Here is a 23560-nt window from a genome sequence, read left to right on the forward strand (position 1 = left end):
AACAAAAAAGGAGGGGGAGGCAGGAGGAAGCCAGACAGACTACTGGCATTTAAATCCCCTCCTAAGTGATTGGGGTGGCATGGAGTTTTAAGCAGGGAGGTGATGACTGGGTAAGATACTGTGTTTTGCAAGCAACTCAATGAATTCCCTGAAGAGGCTGAGCAGGTCAAAGAGTATTCACATTTTTAATCCTGGTAAACAGTGGCAAATAGCTTCCCAACTGGTTGCACCAAAGGACCATACCGGGAACTGGCTTCCTTCCGCCCACGGGTTCAGGGCCGCACCTCCTTCCCCACAGCTCTCAGACGCCCTGCTTTAGGGGCCATTTCTCTATCCGACTCCCACAGGATGCTTGCCTTGCCCGGCTGGTCCTGACAGAAGGCCCACGTTTGTGCTTTCTTTTTTTCCTTATTTTTTTAAACTTTTAAATTTATTTTTCTTTTTTATCCTCACCCCAGTACATTTTTTCACTGCTTTCAGATATAGAGGGAGAGAGAGAAACAGCCATGTGACAGAGAAGCATCAGTTGGTTGCCTGCACCCTAACGGGGGATCGTTCACACCCCTACCGTGGATTAAACACGAAACCTAGATATGTGCCCTGACCGGGGCATCGAACCCTTAACCTTTTAGTTACAAGATAATGCTGCAACCAAATGAGCCACACTGGCCAGGTCTTGTTTATTAATTTTAAAGAGATGGGGGGCGGGCAGAGATGAAGATCGATTTGCCTTTCCACTCATTTATGTATTTATTGGCTGGTTGTTGCACGTCCCGGACCAGGGATAAAACCTGCAACCCTTCCTAATCCAGAGGACGCGCTAACTCGCTGAACTACCCGGTGGGGGTCCAGGCCTGTGCTTTCTGACTCTCAGCGGGACCCGTCCACGGCCTTCTCCACGTGACCCAAACAGATCCGGGCATTTCCGCTTCCCCTCTGCTTTCTTCTCTTAGGTGTCCGCGGCGGGTCCGGAGTTGGGTGAGTGAGCGAGCGCCCCGGTCTGGACCGTCGGGAGCGGGATTGTTCGCGGGCCGAGGGCGCTCCGCGCTGACCCTCTCCGTCCTCCTTCTCGTCCCCCCAGGTCCCCGCGGAAGCGGCGTTGGCGGCGTCATGGCGGAGCTGACGGCTCTGGAGAGTCTCATCGAGATGGGCTTCCCCAGGGGACGCGCGTAAGGGAGCCCCCTTACCCCGGCCCGCGGGGGTCCCGGACGTGTCCGGGCCTTTCCCCCAGCCTGGCCTCAGGCTCTACGCCCCAAGCTGACCGTCACCATGGCTCGTGGGCGCTATTCACGGTGTTTCTGCCCTCAGGGAGAAGGCTCTGGCCCTCACAGGGAACCAGGGCATCGAGGCCGCGATGGACTGGTGAGCGCTCGCACCGGGTGCCAGGGGCCCGGGGGCTCGGAGGGGCAGCCTCAACGTTGACCTCCTTCTCGACCTTTTCTGCCAGGTTGATGGAGCATGAAGACGACCCCGATGTGGACGAGCCGCTAGCGACCCCCCTCGGACATATCCTAGGACGGGAACCCACCCCCTCCGAGCACGGTGGCCCTGAAGGTCCTGACTGAGGGACACGGTGTGATTATTCAGGAGGGCCCGAGGAGGATGAACGGGTAATGACACCGATCACTTGTTTGTAGGACCTGGGTCCGCTGCGGAAGAAAGCAAACCCACCTTGAGTGAAGAGGAAAGACAGGAGCAGACGAAGAGGTAAGAAACAGCCATGCATTCCTGAGGGTCACCTTCCACCTTTCCGCTGTACACAGTCTAATCGGAGAATCTCGAATTTTTCACATTCTTTCTGTCCTTGCTTGGCGCTTCTTTTTGTTCTTTCCTGTTTTATCAGAGGGTTCCTGAGTTGGTTTTCTGAGTCCCTTGTCATAAACTCACCTTCCCCATCCATGTTCATTTCTCTTGAGCTTTTCCCTTTTTGCCATGCAGGATGTTGGAGCTGGTGGCCCAGAAACAGCGGGAGCGGGAAGAAAGAGAAGAGCGGGAGGCGCTGGAACGCGAACGGCAGCGCAGGAGACAAGGGCAGGAGCTGTCAGCTGCCAGACAGCGGCTGCAGGAAGACGAGATGCGCCGGGCCGCCGAGGAGCGGAGGCGGGAAAAGGCTGAAGAGTTAGCAGCCAGGTCTGCCGCTGGGGCTGTGAGATGAGAGATGTGAAAGGAATCAATATGTGCTTTCTCCACACCTGACCTTCCTTTCTGTCCGCATTTCAGGCAAAGAGTCCGAGAAAAGATTGAAAGAGACAAAGCAGAGAGAGCCAAGAAGGTGGGTGACTGGGAAGACACCGGGTAATCGACTAGGGAGAGCTAACCCCGTCTTCTGCATCGGCGGGAAAGGAAGGGCGCACAGCGTTTCTCCTGAGGGCGGGCGCGTGCCTGATGCAGTGTTCTTTGTCCTCCAGTATGGTGGTGGTGTGGGTTCTCAGCCATCCCCGCCGACAGAGCCAGGACCTGTGCCCTCCTCTCCCAGCCAGGAGCCTCCCACCAAGAGGGAGTACGACCAATGTCGCATACAGGTACTGATTCTGGTTCTGCTTGCTCCAGGGACCCGTCCGTTGGCCTAGGAAGCACCTAGTCCAGAGCTTTTTTCAGTCCTGTTTCCTTTGCCAGACCTTCCCCTTCTTTGTAAGTGGCTTTTGAAATCCTACCTCCTCTGCTCCTAGAAAGATCAAATTTCACTTGCCCAATCTTACTTAAATCCGTGTCTCCCTCTTAACTCAGCAGTCATCTCTTCATGCTTTCATTGGGTTTATCACACAGCTGTTTATCCAGGTAGTTTTGTGTAATCTTGCCTTTGTCTTTCTTAAATTGTGAGGGAGCAGGGAGTATGTTTCTGTTCAGTACGTGGTCGAGCAGAGCCCAAGTCGTCGTTTATTAGGTGCTTTTAATAGTAGTTGTGTTGGTTCGATCTGAGGAGGAGGAGGAGCCAGCTTTGCTCTTCTTTCCCTTACTTGGGTGCCTCACTCAGCTTTGACACTCACCGTCGTCTTTCACTCGCCCTCTAGGTCAGGCTGCCAGATGGGACCTCGCTGACCCAGACCTTCCGGGCTCGGGAACAGCTGGCAGCTGTTAGGCTCTATGTGGAGCTCCACCGTGGGGAGGAACCTGGAGGGGGCCGGGACCCTGTGCAGTTGCTCAGTGGCTTCCCCCGGCGGGCCTTCTCAGAGGCCGACATGGAGCGGCCCCTGCAGGAGCTGGGTATGACGACATGGGGGACCTGAAGCAGGACTTGGGTGTGATAGGGGACATACCTGAGAAAGGAAGGGATGCAGAGAGAAGGGACCTTGTGGAGATGATGTGAGGCCAGGAATTTTGGGGGACGGATAGGTATGTGTGGTTTAAACCTGTTTTTCTTCCATCTTTAGGACTTGTGCCTTCTGCTGTTCTCATTGTGGCCAAGAAATGTCCCAGCTGAGAAGGCTTTCTCCCACCTTACCTGACCTCGTCATCTTTGATAAAGCACTGACATCTCCTTCCTAATAAACAGACCCTCTGAGTTCTCTATATGCGGACTCCTTCCTGAATGGCTGGGAGGGACCGAACCGAGGCAGAGGAAGAATCTAAAGGGAATGCTTTTAGAGTAGATACTACTCATCTTAACGTTTTAAACACAGAGACTTGTTTCTAATCTCTGGGTCTGATGAGTTTTCTGGGGAAGTTGAAGGGGAAGAGGAACTAGGGGTGGGGAATACAGTGGATGACACCCTTTGCTCCTATGGGTAAGGCGGTGCATAAGCCTGAAATCCTGGTTAGCTGTGTGCCTGACCTTCTTAAGCCTGTTTTCCTCTTTTAGTGAAACATGACCGCACACGTCAGTGGGTTATGCAATGCGGGGGGGAAGGTGCTTGAGCACAGCGCCCAGAGCTGAGTCAGTCCTCAGGAATGTTCCTGAGTTGTTCCTGAATGTTCCTCAGCTGTTCCTGAATGTTGAGGAACATTAGTGACTCTCACAAGCGCATCTCTTCTGCACTAAAAAGTATTGAAAACTTAATAGCACACATTTTAAAGTACTTTTATATGCGTGAACTGGGATATGGAGGTACTATTACCTATGAATGGGTACCATTGTCCCATTTTAGAGACAGGGACACTGAGCCATGTGACTTAGCCACACTGACATGGGTTAGAGATCCTTGACACACACTTGGGGAGCCCACAAATCTAGGGCTTGGGTCCTGTAACTGCCAAACACCTTTATGAGAGCTGGTCCGTCTGCTGCTGCTAACCTCAGCCTAGCGTTCCCGCAGACTCCTCTCATTCCCAGCCTGTGAAAGGACCACAAACTGTAAAGGTCATATATGATGTGATTTCAGCAGCTGAAAACTGCTCCAACACTCAGCCTGGGCTTATACCTCAGTGTACGTGGTGGTCTGGCTAAATTTATTTGTTAAAGCAGCCTTTTTTCCTATTGCCAGGATATAAAATAGACAAAAGCAATGGACTTGACTATGGGGCCATTACTTCACCAACAGTTTTGTGCCATCTCTTCAGTAGCCTTTCCAGTAGGCCTCGTGAGTGGACTCTGATGGAAAACTACAGTGAAAACCTGGAGTGGGGAAAGCCCCACTATCTGTTGAGAGGTTGCTCTGCCAGGCATTGCACTTACTGTTCTAAATTAACCTTAGGACAGCCCTGGCTGGTGTAGCTCAGTGCACTAGGGTTGCCTGATTGATTCCCAGTCAGGGCACATGCTTGGGTTGCAGGCCAGTTCAGGTCCCAAGAAGGGGCATGCATGAGGCAACCACACATTCATGTTTCTTTCCCTCTCGATCTCCTTCCCCTCTATAAACAAACAAATAAATATATAAATCTTTAAAATTAACCTTAGGACAGACCTTAAGATAATTACCACTTTTTATAGAACAGGACTGAGGCTCAGATTTTGTAACATGATGGAATTGAATCAAGATGTGACTCAAAGCATGCTTTCACTACTTCAAACAAATGGGCTCCAAAGGTTAAATAATGGCCACAGGAGACATCTGGCGCATGTTAAGTGCTAGAAGTCCCACTCCAACCTCACTTGAAAGGTAGGAACCTGTGTGGGCATTTCTGCTACAAGATTTTCTGGTATAGTTCTGAGTTCAGGAATATTCCCAAAAGTACAGACAGGTCACGTGACCTGACTCGTGTTTTGAAAACCTGGTCGCTGTGCCTATTGGGCTTCAGCCTCACGTGGGGAGCGGGGCAGGCGGGAGCCGAGGTCATCCCCGCCCACAGAACCGACCCCAGAACTCGGCATTTACAAGCGTCAGACTGCACGGCTCACTTCTGGATAGAGGAACACGATTTACTGATTTCTTCAGTTCGATGACCACGTCCGATGACTCTGGCCAGCGATAAGAACGTGAACGCACAGTCAGTGCAAGGTTTAGGGGGAACGTGCTCACTCGGCAGCAGCTTCCCGGTCCGGGCTACCCGCCAGGTCCATGAAAGAGGAAGACGGCCTTGGACTCCAGCGCCAGAGCGGAGCTCCCAGCACCCACCGGTTCGGGTCCCATCTCATGTTGACTTTCCGCTGCTCACCCAGTTCTTCCTCCAGGTCACGTTCTCCTGCGTGGCAGCTGCCTCCTGCAGAGTGGCCAGCAGTAACTGTTTGGTCCTGGCCGCCTCTTCCCTGCTCCGTGGATCCTGTCCCGGCATCTCCTGTGGGCAGGGAGAAAGGATCGCAGTTACGGCTGGTCCCATGCTCTCCGCCGGCCCACCCACCCCTTCTCTGATTTCCATTGCTCCCACCTTTAGCATCGCCTGAACGCGATCCTCTCCCGGGGTTACCAGGACAAAGAGTGCGGAGCCCACGCCAGCCCACGCACTCACTACTGCAACTGCGATCAGTGCTTTACGCAAGGACCCCATTGCTGACCGCCGGAAGAGCGAGACGACCTCAGGCCGTGTCCCGCATTCTAGACAGACTCGCACCGCGTCTCACTGGCTCCTGTGCGGGCTAGAGCGACCCACAGCAGATACCATAGAGGGGAACGGGCTAGAGAGGACCGATCAGGAAACGTTTAGAATCTAGAGCGCCTGGGTCTTAAGTTTAAATTTGGCGGAGAGGATTGAGCTGTCATGAAGGTTTTGGACCTGGCTGGTGTGGCTCAGTGGATTGAGTGCCGACCTGAGAACCAAAGGGTTGCGGGTCCGATTCCCAGTGGGGTCACATGCCTGGGTTGCAGGCAGGATTCCCAGTGTGGGCGTGCCAAAGGCAGACAGACACTGGTGTTTCTCTCCCTTTCTTCTTCCCTCTCCCCTTCTCTAAAAATAAATAAATACAACTTTTTAAAAAAGGGCTGCATATCATTTCTTTAAACAAACAACAACAAAAAAGGTTTTGACACCAAAGTCCGGAGTGGGAGTGTGTGTTTTTGTTTTGTTCTAATTTTAGAGAGAAACATGGATTTGTGTTCCACTTACTCATTCATTGATTGCTTCTTTTCCTAAGATTTTTATTTATTTATTTTTAGAGGGGAAGGGAGGGAGAAAGGAGAGAAACATCAATATGTGGTTGCCTGTGGAGCCCCACCCCCCTTGCCCCAGCTGGGGACCTGGCCCAAACCCAGGCATGTGCCCTGTCCTCTGACTGGGAATCATATCTGTGACTGTGTGGTTCGCAGGCCTGCGGTCAATCCGCTGAGCCACAACAGCCAGGGCCATTGGTTGCTTTAAAAAAAAATCCTCACCACCTGTTTATTTTTTTTAATTGATTTTAGAGAGAGGAAAGGCAAGTGAGAGAAACATCCATGGGTTACCTACCAGCAGTGCCCCTACCAAGCATGGAGGCCAAATTTACGCATGTGCTCTGACGCAGAATGGAACCTACAACCCTTTGGGGTATGGATGACTCTCCACCCAACTGAGCACCCTGGCCAGGGCTCATTGGTCGCTTCTTGTAGGTGCCCTGACCAGAGATCAAACCTGCAACTCTGGAGTATCAGACATGCTTTAACCTACTGAACTACCAGACCAACAATGTGTGTCTTTGTGGTTGCTGTGGGTTTTACAACTAACTGCCCAGTTCCAACATTTACTTCTATTGATCTATCTCATCAATAGAAGGCCAGGGCAAAAAAGGGGGATGGGGGGGAGGCTAGGGTTGTGGTCTGTGGTCTCCTATAATAACCTGTGGTGTTTCAATACACATAGTAGACATCCAGATACTCGAACACATCAATTCGTCTACAGATTCTCTTCAGCCCCTTCAAGTCCTGAACAAAAACTCAAAGCCAAGTATACTAGGTGTGGAAAAGGGTGTATTCATATATTTCTTTATCTTACTTGCTAATAAACTGGTTACGTCCTAGATGAGTAACTCAGTTGGTTAGAGCATCATCCTGGTACTTCAACATCCCTGGCCAAAGCAGAGACAAGACTCAATCAATAAATACATAAATAAGTGGGACAACAAACTGATGTTTCTCTCTCTCACTAAAAATCAATCAATAAAAAATCTTTAAATAAGAAGAGTTAACGTGTTTAATTTTTCATTATGGTATGCCCTTGGCATTCATACACACACACACACACACACACACACACATAAAGTTCAGATTTTGTGTAACACAAAAAATTCCAATTTGGAGAAGAAAACACCTTAGTTGTGCATGGACAGTTATTTAACATTTAAGTTCTTTGTGCCCTGGTTTTTGCATTGTAAAAGGGAGCTGATAACAATGTCTCATAGTTTTAGGATAATTAAATGAGTTTACACATAGAGCCCTGGCGAATAGTAAATGCCATATAAATATTCATTTAAAGATACAAGGAAATATGCCAATTTGGGAAACCTGGTAAACAAAGGAATAAGGAAGTTATGAGTTTGTTATTAAGGCTCTCACAGGGCTTTAATCCAGATGTCCTTCTTAATATCCCTACTGCCTTTCCTAGTGTCACCAGGGAGTGAGTAGAAATAAAGCTCTTATCCCAGCCTTGGGATTTCCCCCTCCCCTGGGAGGCCCATAATCTCCTGGCATGTCATCCTGCTCTCAGAAGTGATTAAGGAGCCAGGCTCCAAAGAAGATTAAAGGAGCAGTCTGTGGAGTACACTGGGCAGGGGTTCAGAACTCTACTCTGAGTTCAACCACCCCGCACGCTAAAACTCAGCAGCCATGGACCTTGAGCCAGGGAGCAGTGAGGATGGGCATCCAGAAAGTCCTAGGCTGACCACCCCTCTGTGGAAGGACAGAGAAGAAATCGACAGAGATGAAGTTCATCAGGATGCTCAGGTCAGTACTTTCCCACCCTGTGCCCTGCTGCTGGCTCATCCTCCAAGTTAGCCCAAGACCTCTGCTGTCCCCATGCAGGTTGTCTCTCAAAAGACCCAGCTGCCCTCCCTTGTGGTGGAAGCTTCAGAGGTAAGTGAAGAGAGCGGGGAGCTCCGGTGGCCGCATGAGGAGCTGCTGTTGCTCACTGATGATGAGAGAGAAGAGGCCCAGGTCTGCTTCCAGGACCAAAGTGAAGAGCCAGGTGAGGGAGCTGGCAGGTTCATTGGGGCCCTTGTGACCTGGAAGTTCTGGAGAGGACCAAGATGGAAAACTCAGTTGTGTTCATGAATTAAGCAATGCCAGGCACACAGACGTTTAGTCAACAGAGTCAAGAAAAATGTTGAGATGGGAGAGAAAGGTCAGGGTGGCTGCCAGAATTGACCTTTAGAGGACAGTTCCGATGTTGGATAGATCATGTCTTTTTTTTTTTTTTAAGATTTCATTTATTTAGAGGGGAAGGGAGGGAGAGAGGGAGAGAAACATCAATGTGTGGTTGCCTCCTGTGCACCCCAACCAAGGACCTGGCCCTCACCCCAAGCATGTGCCCTGACTGGGAATCGAACCAGCAACCCTCCCACCCACAGGCTGGCACTCAATCCACTGAGCCACACTAGCTAGGGCTCATGTCTTTTAATATGTGTTTTTAGTATTTAAAAATATTTAGTTTGTTGTAGGGGAAAATAGATAATAAAATTACCCCAAATCTAACTACCTAGAGACAGTTAACATTTGAGATGCTTTCTTTTGCAGATATTTTATCATGTCTACATACTGTTATAGAATTTTTTTTTCTTTGAGTATTTACTATGTGCCAGGCACTGTATTATAAACTTACACCTCAAGATTTTCAGCATCCAATGAGGGATATATTTTCCCCTCTAGAGGAAACTGAGGCTGTGAATTTAGGCTTTTCATTATAATTGCCGTATTACTTTATAGGCACAAATTACAAATCCATGTTTGTTTTTTAAATAAAAGGCGAAACATTTGATCTGAAGTGAAACAAGCATCACAAGTTCATTTTATTTTTTAAAAATTCAACGGACCAGAAATATTTTTCATTGTCCATAGGCTCTTTAACTCCCTCCCCCCCACGCAGGCTGGACATGGAGCCCACTGGACCCCAGATCTCCTTTAAGAACCGTTAACCCACAACTCAGCTGGGGGCAGGAACAGGTAGAGCAAGATGCCTGTTGGATTCCTGAGGACGCAGAGTGTCAGGAAGCACCCAATGCCTGTCCGCTCTGGGATCCTACAGGCTTCCGTGTTGGCAGAAGCCAATACATGGAATACCCCCATCTCCTGCCTCCCAGGAGCTTTGAGGGTAAGTTCTTGTTTGTTCTCTCTCCTTGAACATTTCAGCTAGGTTTCTTCATAGAGCAATTTTACCTATCCTTTCACAACTTTCTCCTGTTCCCAGGAGAGGAAAATGAGATTAGAGGCTTGGCCACTGGGTTTGATGAACAATTCTTATCTGCTGCTTCTAGAGAAGTTCCAGTTAGCTGGAGGTGGGGAATGATCCACTTGGATCTTCTCTGTTCAGTACTCATTTTGGGCCTGGGCCTGCTCAATGTTTCAGCTATCGCTGTATGTAATCCATAACCCCAGGTTCCATTCCTACCTTGCTGATGGGTAAACTGGGCACAGAAACCATCAATACTGAGTGCACCCACCTAGGAAACATGGAAGCCAGGACTGAAACCCTCCTTTTCCAGCCATCTTGCAAAGGCAAAGCTCTCTCCACCTCTCCTCACCCAACAAAAACTAGTCTTTAATGGGAGCCTTGAACCAAGTAAGCAAAGTAGGTGATGCCCCTGAAAGGACCTATCTCCTGCACAGTCACAGTCCGGCCTTGGGATCTTTGCTCCAAGCAGGGAAGCCGGACATCCGGGTCCTCATCTGAAAACTGAATCAGGGTCCCCTGGGGGTGTAGGACCCTCAGGCATTCTGACAGCACCTGATAAGCCCCAGGCAGACCACCCCTAGCAACGGCATCCCAGGTGCCCTTGTCCAGTACTAGCTGGAAGGAGCCGGAGGAAGCCACTGGCTCCAGGTTCTGGGCATCAGCCTGCATGAAGTGGAGGCGGGAGGCAGGGTGCCCAGGGCACAGAGGTGTTTGGCCTTGACCACCTTCCAGGACGCTGTTCATGTGGGCCACAGCCACAGGAGAGAAGTCCACCCCCAGCACGTCCACGGGATGTGGGCACTTGGTGTAGAGGCCTGTACACAGGCTGGAAGTCCCACAGCCCACGTCTAACACTCGCAGTGGACAGGCAGCCTGGGACCCCTGCAACAGCGGCAGTAGGAGCCCCTGGACTTCCTCGTACCCAAAGAACCAGTCGAACGTGGGGACACAGCCCAGACGGGGCTGGGCGTGGAGCTTATCCCAGAGGCAGCGGTCCGCCAGGCAGCTACTGGCCAGGGAGCCTGTGGACGGGTGGAAGGCATGTGTCATCCGGAGCCCGAATTCTATCAAACTGCTGCAAAAACAGCGCAGTGTAACCTGGGATTTTAAAAGCCACCCTACAGGGAGTAGACTCCCGGGGCAGGAAGAAACCACCTTGCCCTCCCCGACTCTAGTCCTACCCGCCAAATTGCGGCGCGTCCCAGCAGCCAGGGTCGCCCAGTGCAGGATTCGGCGCAGCGCGGCCATTCGGAGGTGGCGGCAAGATCAGCCAGAGAACCTTCTTTGAAATGTTGCCAGCCCTTCCACGAAGCCTGAGGTTCAAGAGACGATCTGCAAAATCCGCTTTGCGGAATAACGCGTGTAGGCTAACTCTGCAGCCTCGGAAAAGAGCACGCGGGCACACACACACCTACAACGGTATGAACGGCCTTTATTGGTTACAAACGGGAATGGAAAAGGCGGAGATAGGAGAGCTTCGGTTCCTGGGGCGGCTTCGCAGACCTGAAACAAAAGGAGGACGCATGAGTACCCCGTGGAGCAGCCCGCAGAACTTCGGTTTTGCCCGGCTTTTTCTAGATCAGTGTCCCGGCGCTTGAGGATAGAACCGGCGGACTGGAAACCGTCGGCACCGAAGACATGACGCCGAGGGGGCCGGAGCCCCTTTCCTCTGCCTCCGTACATTACGGGGACCGAGACCGCAAGCCCGACCCCCGCCAAGAAGAGGAGGGTCCGCAAACCCCGCCCCAAACCGTCACACGCCAGGTTACCAAACTAACACCAGACTCACTCTGCGATGATCCTCGGAAAGGTTGAAGAGCGGGCTGAGCTCCTTTATATAGCAGCCGGGCCCGCCCCCGAGCCACGATTGGCTTGCGGAGGGCTGAGGGGCGGGGCCCATACGGACCCAGCGTGGAGCGGAAACGCAGACCCAAAGACGGCAACGCTGCTCAGCCATGGGTGGTCCGGGAGGGAAGATCAACCGGCCCCGAACGGTGACTGTGTGGGAGCGCCGACTTTGTTTCCGAAGTGTCCCGGAGCTCTCTAGTCCTGCCCGAGATGGGATCGATAGGCCAGAGTCGCCGGGTGCGGGGATCCCGGGTCGGGGTGCGCGGCCTCCGTATAATTAGCATCTTCCTTCCCTGCAGGAGCTGAAGAAGAAACTGTTCAAGCGACGGCGGGTGTTGACTCGGGAGCGGAGGCTGAAGCACCGAGTGGTCGGGGCTGTGATAGACGAAGGGCTGATCACGAAGCACCACCTGAAGAAGCGGGCGTGAGTGCCAGACCCTGGGTCCTCCCCACTGAGTCTCCTTTCTTGTTTTGGCCGAGCTCCGGAGTCGCTAGCACCTCTCTGCTTCCGTAGTGCACTCGCGTTTATGCAAGGAACGTGTCTGCTGTGCTAGTGCCTTAAGTCTTCTAGCCTCTCACTATACCGGCACCTTACAGCCTTTCTTTGGGTCTTGGGCCTCACTGAGAATCTTAAGGAGAGCTGTCGACTCTCCCATCTCTGAACATAGATTTTTATAAGTAAATTTTAAAGCGCACACAGAAATGTGCATACAACTAGATGAATTTTCCGAGGCACATGTGGGGTTTTGCATATAAGTTTCAGGGGCGCCGGGGCCTTGGGGAAGAGTTCCCATCCCATCCTTTCATCGACTTCTTTATCAATATTTGCAGAGTTTATAATAAGAAAATTTCTGGGTTTTGTCCCTGGTTCCTGGCACAGAGCTCCTAAAACCTTCAGACAGATAGCAGTGTCTTTTTATTTCCTTAGGAGCCCCTTCTGAGCATACCTAAATTTATACTAATGAATGACAGGGTGGGACTGGTCACCAGAAAAACCCAGTGATTAGAGGATCAGAAAATTAAGCCTCACCCCGCCTCGCTGCCTCTCGACCTCTAAGAGGTAGGGCAGGAGCCGGTGCGGGGTGCTGGCTATTAAGCTCTACGAAAACTCGGGAACAACAGATTAGGTGAGCTTCCTGGTTGGTGAATTGGTGGAGGTGCTGAGAAGGCAGCTTACTTGGACAGGGCATGGAAACTTCGGTGGAGGAGGGGTATAAGAGGATAAAATGGTAATGGGCAAAAAATGCAATAAAGATTAAATCAAAAAGAAAAAAGGAAAGAAACTTCTGGCCTCTTCCCCATACCTTGCCTTCTGCTTCTCTTCCATCTGGCTGTTCTGAGTTGCATCCTCTTATAATAAATCGGTAAATGCAAGTAAATGTTCCCTGATTCTATGAGCTATTCCAACAAATTGTGGAGTCTGAAAAAGGGGTGAGAACCTTGATTTATAGCAGGTGGGTCAGAATGCGGGTAACAATGTGCTATCTCCAGGTGAGTAATGTCAGAGTTGAATTAAATTTGTAGGACACTGTTAATAACTGTTGAGAACTGAAGAATTGTTTGATGTGAGAACCCCCCCCCCCCCGCCACCACACACACACCCCTACCTCAGGTGTCAGAAGTATGGAGAATAGAGTAGAAAAATAGTTTTCCCTTAGAAGTTTCTACAATATACTAACATTTAACATTAAATATTTGTTCAGTTTAAACTCACTCCCTTAGGGCCTTGCTTTTCAAACAGTTCTTTGAAGTGGCCAGACCTTTTCAATAGCTAAAACCACTTCTGTGGTTTCTGTTGGTTCTGGCTAACCTGGACCTTTGCTCCTACCGACCCTTCAGGTCCAGCGCACGTGCCAACATTACTCTGTCCGGGAAGAAGCGCAGAAAACTCCTCCAGCAGATCCGTCTTTCCCAGAAAGAGAAAGCAGCCATGGAAGGTGAGGGTGGGACACCGAGGGGGGTTGGCGAGGGGGCAGCCTGGATCCACTTGGGTTCTTGAATGCTTCTTTTTTCTCTTTGCTCAGTGGAAATCTCTGCAAAGCCAGCCAGGACTAGTGAACCACAGCCCAAATCTCAAAAGAAGACCAAAGCCCCCCAGGATGTAGACATGGAGGACCTTGAAGAAGGGAGCTGAATCTTACCCCTTGCACCAGAAGATTCTCAGCCGGAGCCAGGAGGACTCAGTGGTTGTTTCAGAACAGTTTTGAGTAAACATTGCACGTTTTCGCTCGCCCCAGACTCCTTTTCATAATGGCCTAGTGACCTGCTATGGAAGGAGGTGTTGAGAGAAGAGTGGAAAAGAAAGATCAGAGAGAGGGCTTCTTAGTAGTCAGCGTTGTTTGAAATAAAGCCCTCGAGTTCTCGCTGAGATGTGTGTGATTAAATGTAGGGATGGGGACGGGCCATGAACAGGAGTCTGTGAGTACAGAAAAACGCAGTTGGGAAAGGGGACCCCAGAGTATACCTGAGCAAAAGCATCAAGAAGCCAGCCTCTGGGACAGCCCTGTCTCTCTAGTGAGCGACACTCTAACTTTTCATTTGTGAACAAAATACAGATTATTGTAGAGATGGCAAAGGAAGTAAGGGTCCTGATACCAGCCCCACCACGTCTGTGTGACCAGGGTGGGCAAGTCACTTTATATCAGATTTGTCGCTGTTTCCTTTGCTGGATTACCTTTTTAATAAAGTGAAGACCAAACGTTATTTTTCCCTTTTAATTTTCAGAAACTTTTGGAAGCCACAGCTGGGGTGTTTAATTAATGTGAAAAGCTGCCTGTGTGGAGGTGTGTTTGGGGAAAAGCGTGTTCTCTGCGCCCCCTTTAATCAGTGCATGCTTCCTGGAAGAGGGAGGGTCTGGGCCCAGAGTCACAACTTTATGTTTTGAATAATACCAAACTTCTAGTGAATTTAAGAGATCAGTACTCTAACTTCCGGTGAAGTTAAGAGATTAGTACAATGAACCCTTATATATGCATTCTACCTGGATTTACCAATTTGCAACACTTTTCACTTGTTTTATCTCTTTCTACACATTTGCAAATGTGTATGTGTATGGATATGTACCTTTGTTGTCTTTGCTGACTCATTTGAAAGTCAATTGCAGATGACATTCCTTCGCTAAATGTTGCTATATTTCTATAGAGCAAAAATACTATGATCATGCCTAAGACTTAACAGTAGGGAAATAGCTAACACTCAGTTTTTCATATTCAAATTTCCTCAGTTGTCCCAATAATGTTCTTTATAGATGTTTTTTCCCCCTTAGTCAAGAGACCAGTCAAGGATCCCATTCCATTCCATTGTCGTATTTCTTTAGTTTTCTATGAATTGAGAACAGTATCCTTTCCTGGCCTTAGATGTCTTTGTGTTTTTGGAAGAGTTCAGCCTCATATTTTTTTTTCTTTAACAGTGTCCTACAACCTAGGTTTGAGTGTTGTTGTATGTTTTCTCATAATTAGGTTTAGGTTAACCATTTTGGGGGCAAATTCTGCATAGATGATTCTGTTTTATTTTTCATTGCATCACATCAGGAAGTACAGTGGACCCTTGAACCATATGGATTTAAACTACACAGGTCCACTATATGTAGTTCTGTTTCAGTTAATAGTGTAGAGGTGTTTTCCTTATGATTTTCTTTCTTTTAAGATGCATTTCTCTTTTGTAAATTGTTGGTCAGTTTCCTCATTTTTCTCCTATTACTCTCCCCTGCCCTCCCCTTCCCGCACCTCCCACATTCAATCCTCCCCCCCTTGTCTTTGTCCATGTGTCCTTTATACATGTTCTTTGACCCTTCCCCTTTTCCCCCCCGTTGATACTCTTTTTTTTTTTTTTTAAGATTTTATTTATTTTTAGAGGGGGAGGGAGGGAGAAAGAGAGAGAGAGAAACATCAATGTGCGGTTGCTGGGGGTCATGGCCTGAACCCAGGCATGTACCCCGACTGGGAATCGAACCTGTGACACTTTGGTTCGCAGCTCGAGCTCAATCCACTGAGCTATGCCAGCCAGGGTGATACTCTTTTCTTTGTATTGAATTTATTGGGGTGACACTGGTTATCAAAATTACACAGATTTCAAGTGCACAATTCCACAACACCATCTGTATACCGTATTATGTGTTCACACCCAAGTCACGTCTCTGCCCATCACCATTTATCACCCTCCCCCTCACCCCACCCCCCACAATCACCACACTGTTGTCTGGATCCAGGAGTTTTTTCTTTTTTTGCTCAATCCCTCTGCCCCTGCCACCAAGCTTCTTATGATTTTCTATTTTTATGCATTGATTTTTAGATAGGGGAAGGAAGAGAAAGTGAAACATCGATGTGTTGTTCCACTTATTTATGCACTCATTGGCTGATTCTTGTTTGTGCCCTGACCTGGAATCAAACCTGTAACCTTGACGAACCAAGAAGATGCACTAACCAACTGAGCTACCCGGCCAGGGCTCCTTATGATTTTCTTAGTAATATTTTCTTAAGCTTATTTATTGTCAGAATACAATATATAATACATATAGCATACAAAGTATGTGTTACATGACTTATCAGTAAGACTTCTGGTCAGCAGAAGGCTGTGATTTAAGTTTTGCAGGGAGTCAAAAGTTATATGAAGGTTTTTTACTGTATGGGGGACAAGGGGCCAGTGCCTCTAACCGTCACATTCAAGGGTCAACTTGAATGCAATGCCAGTTTGTCTCATTACTGGTAGAGACTTGCTTGAGTGGGTGTAAGATCTCTCCACTGTTAAGGTATCCTTTTCCTTTGTAGTTAATAAGTAATCTGTGGAGTGATACTTGAGATTGTATGAATATCCTATTGCCCAAAGACCCAATGGGTTTAGCATCCACGATTATTTTCACCTGAATTAGTGCTGCAAAATGGTGATTTTCTAATTCTATCATGCATTCATATTATTCAACATACTCGACATTTTTAGTGACTGCCGAATTCTCTATAAAGAAATCACCTCCCTCCTATTTCATTTATTTATTTTTAGAGATAAGGGAAGGGAGGATAAAAAGAGACATCAATCCCTTGCCTCTCACATGCGCCCCACTGGGGGGCTGAACCCGCAACCCAGCCAAAGTGGCCTGACTGGGAATTAACAGCAACCTTTCACTTTGCTAGACAACACTCAACCATCTGAGCCATGCCAGTCAGGGCCCTCCCTTCTATTTTTAACATCGCTATGGATTTAGATTGTTTTTCAATGTGTTATAATTCATTACTATTGCTTTTTCATGCTCAAAATGATACCAAGTTTGACCAGCAGAAGTCTTTTCAAGGTGATCTGTGTCCTTTTGACACAACACCATCAGTCTCGGGCATTTCCTCGCTTTCTGCCACAAGGGGATGTTTCAGCCTCACCTACTATTTACCCTGGCCTAAAATTTGGATCAGCCATTTTCCCAGGGGGACAGTATTATGTCCAGTTTTAAACACAGGAAGAAAAAGTACTTGTTTGAGAATGAACTATTCAGATGCCATAAGGAGAGGAGGGAGAAGGAAAGACATTCAACATCTCAGTATGCCTGTCCTTCATAATTTTGTTCTCCCTGTGCCTGGAGTGGGAAAGAGCTTGCTATGAAGAATTTCTGTGTCTGGCATTACGCTAAGTCCTTTACATAAATGATCTCAAGTGATCTTTGCAAAATGTCAGAGATAGGAGACATCATGCCCACTTTACAGATCAAAGAACTAGCTCCAAAGGACTGGACCACTTGCTCAGGGTTACTTTGTGAATAAATAGCAGACGTGAATCCAGATCTAATGCCAAAACAAGCTCCCTTACAATGTGAAATCCTTAAGGGCAAGGACCACATAAGTCTCATAGCTGAAAGAACTCATCTGATTCAAAGGCCTACTTTCACAGCTCAAAAGTCAATGCCCAGAGAAGGGAAGTGTTAGGTCCAAGTTTAGGCAGAACTAGGAGCAGAAATTATCTCATATTTACTGTCTTAGAACAGTTCTTGCTAGTAGGTAGGTAGTATATGCACTTTGGGAGTAATTGAACTTCTAAAATTTAAGGAAAAATGAATAATTAGTCTTTTAAAACACAATCACTTCAAAAGTACCTTAGGGGCATACCATCTGCTGTTGTTCTAACTTTCACTTCCATTGAGAACAATGAGCCTAATTAACACAGGCCTCAGAACCTACTTTCCTTTTCATTTATTCAACCAACTATTTATTAAAAACCTACTAAGTGTCAGGCAGATACTGTTGTAGATGATGAAGATCATAGTCTTTAACAAAATAGCAAAGGCCTTGTTTTCAAAGACCTTATTTTCTGGAGTTCATTGAACAAATATAATAAAAATAGCTAATGTTTATTTAAGTGTTTGCTTACCGTACTACCTGGTTTCAATTTTCACAACTCTGTGAGGTAGTTGTATTACCATCCCCATTTCCAGAAGAGAAAACAGTCGTAGAAAAGCTAAGTACCTAGCCAGTAAGTGGAATACCTGGGAGTTACATAGACCGGCTGGAGTTGGGGGAGGGGGTCTTGATAAGGTGTCCTAGCTTCGTACATAGTTACCAAGCTTCCTTTCTGCACGTATGGGGATGTGGGGTACAGGTAAGTAACCGCCCTGGGAGGTGGAGGAGACAGCAGAGCCTAAACAACGATTATAGGACCAAGTTAGAACTTGGAGCACAACTTCAACCTAGTCAGTCCAATTTATTTCGGGCTTTCTCTCCCTCCTCTCTTCTTTCCTTCATCTTCTCCTATGAATTTTCTCTTTTCTGTTTCCTGCTTTCCCTATTCTCTTCACTCCTTAACTGCTATTTACATCAGTCCTGTCTTGAATAAAATGTCTCCTAAGGAGGTGTTTCATTTTGTTAAAACCTCGTGAAGTCGAATATTTTGCATTTTGGGCTTTAGAAAAAAAATAACTGAAGTCAATCGTGAATGGCAGCAGCTAGCAGTAGTCTGTGTATCAGTGCAATGGCTTTGTGCAGGACGTGGCGGGGGGTGGGGGCTGGGGCGGGGAAGGTTCCATTGAGGGCGGGTCGGCTTCCTGCTGTCATCGTCCTAATTCTGCTCCTGGATCTTGTCACGGGCGGAACCAATGTAAGAGGGTCGCGGGCGTCGCCGGATCGGTTTTCTTGAGCAACCCCGCCGCCTTTTCCTTTCGGGTTTCCCGTCAGTGCGCATGCGCTGCTTGCGCTCTGCCGCTCCCGCCTCGGGCTCCGGCTAGGAGGGCTCCGGGATGTCCGCGTTGTGCGACCCTCCCGGGGCCCCAGGGCCTCCCGGGCCTGCCCCGGCCACCCACGGTCCCGCGCCGCTCAGGTAGTCAGAGCCCCTGTCATCTTCCTTCAGCGCGCCGCCCCGCGCCAATTCCCCAGCCTTCTCGGCGGAAACCCGGATCCTACCTCGAGAACTCGCTTTGGGCTTCTCAGAGATTCCTGGTTGGGTCTTCCCAGAACTCAGGGACTGCCTCACCAAAACTCTGGGCTCCAGTGCCCGCACTCCCTCTAAACCCCAATGCTTAGGTACTCCGGTCCCTGGCCTTGCTCGCGCAAGAGGTGGGGATATCAGAACTCTTGGGAATCCAGCTGCCCAGCCCCTTTTAGACCAGAGGAAACCCAGGGTCCCCTGACTTGAGGGGGACTCCCTGAGAACCCAGCCCCAGAAACCCACAGAATGCTTCCTTCTAGCCATTGCCTTGCCTTTCGATGGAGACACTTCTCTCACCTTAGGGTGGGATGTTTGTTTGTTTTGAGGGTTCAGAGAGGTATGGCACAGTCAGAACCCTAGAGGATGCGGTCCTCTGGTGGAAAGGGCAATAAGAAGAAGGGGATTTTGCTCCTTCTAACACCGAACCTCTAAGGCTGAACCCATATGTTTTGGGAGGCGAAGGGTTGAAAGGCATTGCCGTGTCTGCCCAGGGACACCCCGATTTCTAGGCACATTGAGGGTGCTAGGAAGGTGGTTGTCATTGAGTGGAATCCAAGTGGTAGAATGGTTAGGATGCTTGCAGACTATGGGAAGAAACAGGTATTGGGAGGGAGATCCCTTAGTAAAGGACAAATTTGACCTTAGGAATTTCTTTTCATAAAGAGTGAAATCCAGGGTGCTTGTGTTGTGGGGAGTGCAGTAAAATTGGAAAAGTGTTTTTAAAGCAGATGTTATAGGAACACAAAATATACCCAACTCAACAAAAATTTATTATTTCTTTTATACCAAGCACCTCCATAGGAATGAGATTCGGTGCTGAAGATTGCAGAAATGGTTATTACCCTCTTGGAGCTTTTAGTCTGATTACTTAACCTTGGTTTCCTTATCTGTAAACTGGGGTCATAATAGTACCTGCCTTATTGGACTGTTGTCTGAATTGAAATAATACTTGTAAAGTACTTTAAAAAGTACCTGAGGGAGCAAGGGGGTGGTGGAGGTGGAAGAAGGTAAAAGAGGGATAAATGGTCATGGGAGAAAAAAGAAGTACCTGACACATTCTAAAAGTTATCTAATATCATTCTTTTTTAAAAGATTTTATTTATTTATTTTTAGAGAGGGGGGGAGGGAGAGAGGAAGAGGGAGAGAAACGTAAATGTGTGGTTGCCTCTCACGCAGTCCCCCACCAGGGACCTGGCCTGCAATCCAGGCATGTGCCCCAACTGGGAATCAAACCAGCAACCCTTTGGTTCGTAGGCTGGCACTCAGTCCACTGAGCCACATCAGCCAGGACTAATATCATTATTACTGAAAGAAAAAAAACTCGCATTTATTGAGTAATTAATGTAAAATATATATGATGCTTAAGTGCTTTATTAACATTATTTCATGTGGGAGGTATAGTTAGCCCTATTTTACATAAAAAGATACAAGCTCATGGAAGGAATGTAACTTGTCCAACATTTCCACACAGTAAGTCTGCTTCTCTTGTTTCCTTACAGTGCTCAGGAGCTGTCCCAGGAAATCAAGGCTTTTCTGACTGGCGTTGACCCCATTCTGGGCCACCAACTCTCCGCCCGGGAACATGCCCGCTGTGGTCTTCTCCTGCTCCGTTCTTTGCCACCTGCTCGGGCTGCTGTGCTTGACCACTTGCGAGGCGTCTTTGATGAGAGTGTCCGGGCCCACCTAGCTGCCCTGGATGAAAGCCCTGTGGCCGGCCCACCTCATCTCCGTCCGCCTGCACCCTCCCATGTCCCTGCTGGGGGACCTGGTCTAGAGGATGTAGTGCAGGAAGTGCAGCAGGTACTCTCTGAGTTTATCCGGGCCAACCCGAAGGCCTGGGCGCCTGTGATTAGTGCATGGTCCATCGACCTCATGGGGCAACTAAGCAGTACGTACTCAGGCCAGCACCAGCGTGTGCCCCATGCCACTGGCTCTCTCAACGAATTGCTGCAGCTGTGGATGGGCTGTCGGGCCACACGCACATTGATGGACATCTATGTTCAGTGCCTCTCAGCGCTCATTGGTAGCTGCCCAGATGCCTGCGTGGATGCCTTGCTGGATACCTCTGTCCAGCATTCCCCACACTTTGACTGGGTTGTGGCCCATATTGGCTCCTCTTTTCCTGGCACCATCATCTCCCGTGTTCTCTCCTGTGGCCTTAAAGACTTCTGTGTTCATGGTGGGGCTGGAGGTGGAGCTGGTGGCAGCGGTGGAAGCTCTTCTCAGATCCCCTCTACAGACCCCTTCCCTGGATCTCCTGCTATCCCTGGGGAGAAGCGGGTGCCCAAGATTGCCTCGGTTGTGGGCATCCTCGGCCACCTGGCCTCCCGCCATGGAGACAGCATCCGACGGGAGCTCCTGCGAATGTTCCATGATAGCCTGGCAGGGGGCACTGGGGGCCGGAGTGGGGACCCCTCCCTTCAGGCCACAGTTCCCTTCCTCTTGCAACTGGCAGTGATGTCACCAGCTTTGCTGGGCACAGTCTCGGGAGAGCTAGTGGATTGCCTTAAGCCCCCAGCCGTGCTGAGCCAGCTGCAGCAACACCTGCAGGGATTTCCTCGAGAGGAACTGGACAACATGTTGAACCTGGCTGTGCATCTGGTGAGCCAGGCCTCTGGGGCAGGTGCCTACCGCCTTTTGCAGTTCCTGGTCGACACAGCCATGCCTGCCTCAGTCATTACTACCCAGGGCATGACCGTGCCAGATACTGTGCGTGAGGCCTGTGACCGGTTGATTCAGCTGCTGCTTCTACATCTGCAAAAACTGGTTCATCACCGGGGAGGGTCTCCTGGGGAAGGGGTGCTGGGCCCACCCCCACCCCCTCGCCCTGTGCCCTTTCTAGATGCACTAAGAAACCACGTTGGAGAACTATGTGGAGAGACATTACGATTGGAACGGAAGCGCTTCCTCTGGCAACACCAGCTCCTGGGCCTGCTCTCTGTCTATACCCGGCCTAGCTGTGGACCTGAGGCCTTGGGCCATCTCCTGAGCCGAGCTCGAAGCCCTGAAGAGTTGAGTTTGGCCACCCAATTATATGCGGGGTTGGTGGTCAGCCTCTCGGGCCTCCTGCCCCTGGCCTTTCGAAGCTGCTTGGCTCGGGTACATGCGGGGACTTTGCAACCTCCCTTCACGGCACGGTTCCTGCGCAACTTGGCACTGCTGGTGGGGTGGGAACAGCAGGGTGGTGAGGGCCCTGCAGCCCTAGGAGCCCGGTTTGGGGAGTCTGCTTCAGCCCATCTTACTGACCTGGCTCCTCTCTTGCTACATCCTGAGGAGGAAGTGGCTGAAGCTGCTGCCTCCCTCTTGGCCATTTGTCCCTTTCCTCCAGAATCCCTGTCTCCCTCCCAACTCCTGGGACTGGTGAGAGCTGGAGTGCATCGCTTCTTTGCCTCTCTGAGGCTTCATGGCCCCCCAGGTGTGGCTTCAGCCTCCCAGCTTCTTACCCGCCTCTCTCAGACTTCCCCTGCAGGGCTTAAGGCTGTCTTGCAACTGCTAGTTGAAGGAGCCTTACATCGGGGCAACACAGAACTGTTTGGAGGGGAAGTGGACGAGGACGAGACTGTTTCAGTTGTCTCAGCTTCTTTGCCTTCTGCCTCTCTATTGGACACAAACCGACGACACACTGCAGCTGTGCCAGGTCCTGGAGGGATTTGGTCTGTTTTCCATGCTGGAGTCATCGGTCGTGGCCTAAAGCCACCCAAGGTTATCCAGTCACGAAATCAGCAGGAAGTGACCTATAACACCCAGAGCCTCCTCAGCCTCCTGGTGCACTGCTGCAGTGTTCCTGGGGGCACTGAATGTGGGGACTGCTGGGGGGCTCCCACCCTGAGCCCGGAGGCAGCCAAAGCTGTGGCAGTGACCTTGGTGGAGAGTGTGTGTCCTGATGCAGCTGGTGCTGAGTTAGCCTGGCCCCCTGAGGAGCATGCCCGGGCCACTGTGGAGCGGGATCTCCGCATTGGCCGGCGCTTCCGGGAACAACCCCTACTTTTTGAGCTGTTAAAGCTGGTAGCAGCTGCTCCCCCAGCCCTGTGCTACTGCTCTGTGCTGCTGCGGGGGTTGCTGGCCGCCCTCTTGGGCCATTGGGAAGCCTCTCGCCACCCTGATACAGCTCACTCACCCTGGCACCTGGAGGCATCCTGCACCTTGGTGGCTGTCATGGCCGAGGGAAGCCTCTTGCCACCAGCCCTGGGTAATATGCATGAGGTGTTTAGCCAACTGGCACCTTTTGAAGTGCGTCTGCTGCTGCTCAGTGTCTGGGGCTTTCTCCGGGAGCATGGGCCCTTGCCCCAGAAGTTCATCTTCCAGTCAGAGCGTGGCCGCTTCATCCGGGACTTCTCCAGGGAGGGTGGGGGTGAGGGTGGACCCCATCTGGCTGTGCTGCACAGTGTCCTCCACCGCAACATTGACCGCCTGGGCCTTTTCTCTGGCCGTTTCCAGCCACCTTCACCGTCCACTCTACTTCGGCAGGGGACATAGCCTTTTCCATGCCCCAGAAGCCGAAGATGTTTGAGAAGTGAGACGGGGCTAAGGTGCTGCAGAAAGATGGAGGTTTCTTTTCTAAGACCTTAGCGTAAAGAGCGCTGTCACTTTTTTCCCTACCTTTTTTTTTTCTAAATAAAATTTGCTGATTTGAGAGAAACAAGAG

General features: G+C 49.8%; 5 protein-coding genes and 1 non-coding gene across 9 annotated transcripts; 3 read left to right on the forward strand and 3 right to left on the reverse strand.

Moving 5' to 3' along the window:
* The first annotated feature begins 848 nt into the window (after positions 1–848).
* On the forward strand, positions 849–3510 carry UBXN1 (UBX domain protein 1). Its single transcript, XM_045855093.1, has 10 exons — positions 849–978; positions 1082–1169; positions 1309–1362; positions 1448–1554; positions 1638–1707; positions 1939–2130; positions 2221–2272; positions 2409–2522; positions 3012–3204; positions 3372–3510. Exons 2-10 carry the CDS (start codon positions 1111–1113, stop codon positions 3419–3421), a joined length of 891 nt encoding a protein of 296 aa, XP_045711049.1. The 5' UTR covers positions 849–978; positions 1082–1110; the 3' UTR covers positions 3422–3510.
* Positions 3511–5282: 1772 nt separating this feature from the next.
* Positions 5283–6263, reverse strand: LOC123829451 (ubiquinol-cytochrome-c reductase complex assembly factor 3). The gene is made up of 2 exons (XM_045855183.1): positions 5743–6263; positions 5283–5652 (listed from the first exon to the last, which is right to left on the reverse strand). Exons 1-2 carry the CDS (start codon positions 5860–5862, stop codon positions 5509–5511), a joined length of 264 nt encoding a protein of 87 aa, XP_045711139.1. The 5' UTR covers positions 5863–6263; the 3' UTR covers positions 5283–5508.
* A 3331-nt stretch (positions 6264–9594) lies between these two features.
* Positions 9595–11474, reverse strand: CSKMT (citrate synthase lysine methyltransferase). 4 transcript variants are annotated; one of them, XM_045855408.1, is made up of 4 exons: positions 11450–11466; positions 11081–11172; positions 10851–10982; positions 9595–10691 (listed from the first exon to the last, which is right to left on the reverse strand). In XM_045855408.1, the coding sequence occupies exons 3-4, from the start codon at positions 10915–10917 to the stop codon at positions 10036–10038; spliced, it is 723 nt and encodes a 240-aa protein (XP_045711364.1). In that variant the 5' UTR covers positions 10918–10982; positions 11081–11172; positions 11450–11466; the 3' UTR covers positions 9595–10035. The 4 variants fall into 4 exon arrangements, with proteins under 4 accessions (XP_045711364.1, XP_045711362.1, XP_045711360.1 ...); XM_045855406.1 differs by having other exon boundaries at positions 10851–11172; positions 11459–11474; XM_045855404.1 differs by having other exon boundaries at positions 10851–11172; positions 11448–11471.
* Positions 11250–11398, reverse strand: LOC123829628. Its single transcript, XR_006787631.1, has one exon. It is a non-coding gene; the product is annotated as a small nucleolar RNA SNORA57 (small nucleolar RNA).
* A 108-nt stretch (positions 11475–11582) lies between the features above and the next one.
* Positions 11583–13885, forward strand: CUNH11orf98 (chromosome unknown C11orf98 homolog). Its single transcript, XM_045855409.1, has 4 exons — positions 11583–11663; positions 11817–11941; positions 13357–13454; positions 13542–13885. The coding sequence occupies exons 1-4, from the start codon at positions 11625–11627 to the stop codon at positions 13649–13651; spliced, it is 372 nt and encodes a 123-aa protein (XP_045711365.1). The 5' UTR covers positions 11583–11624; the 3' UTR covers positions 13652–13885.
* Positions 13886–18668: 4783 nt separating this feature from the next.
* Positions 18669–23554, forward strand: INTS5 (integrator complex subunit 5). Its single transcript, XM_045855434.1, has 2 exons — positions 18669–18807; positions 20415–23554. The coding sequence occupies exons 1-2, from the start codon at positions 18728–18730 to the stop codon at positions 23389–23391; spliced, it is 3057 nt and encodes a 1018-aa protein (XP_045711390.1). The 5' UTR covers positions 18669–18727; the 3' UTR covers positions 23392–23554.
* Positions 23555–23560: the final 6 nt, after the last annotated feature.

This window comes from Phyllostomus hastatus, unplaced genomic scaffold (genome assembly GCF_019186645.2).
Source record: "Phyllostomus hastatus isolate PE091 unplaced genomic scaffold, TTU_PhHast_1.1 phas_scaffold_11, whole genome shotgun sequence".
NCBI lineage: Eukaryota > Metazoa > Chordata > Mammalia > Chiroptera > Phyllostomidae > Phyllostomus > Phyllostomus hastatus.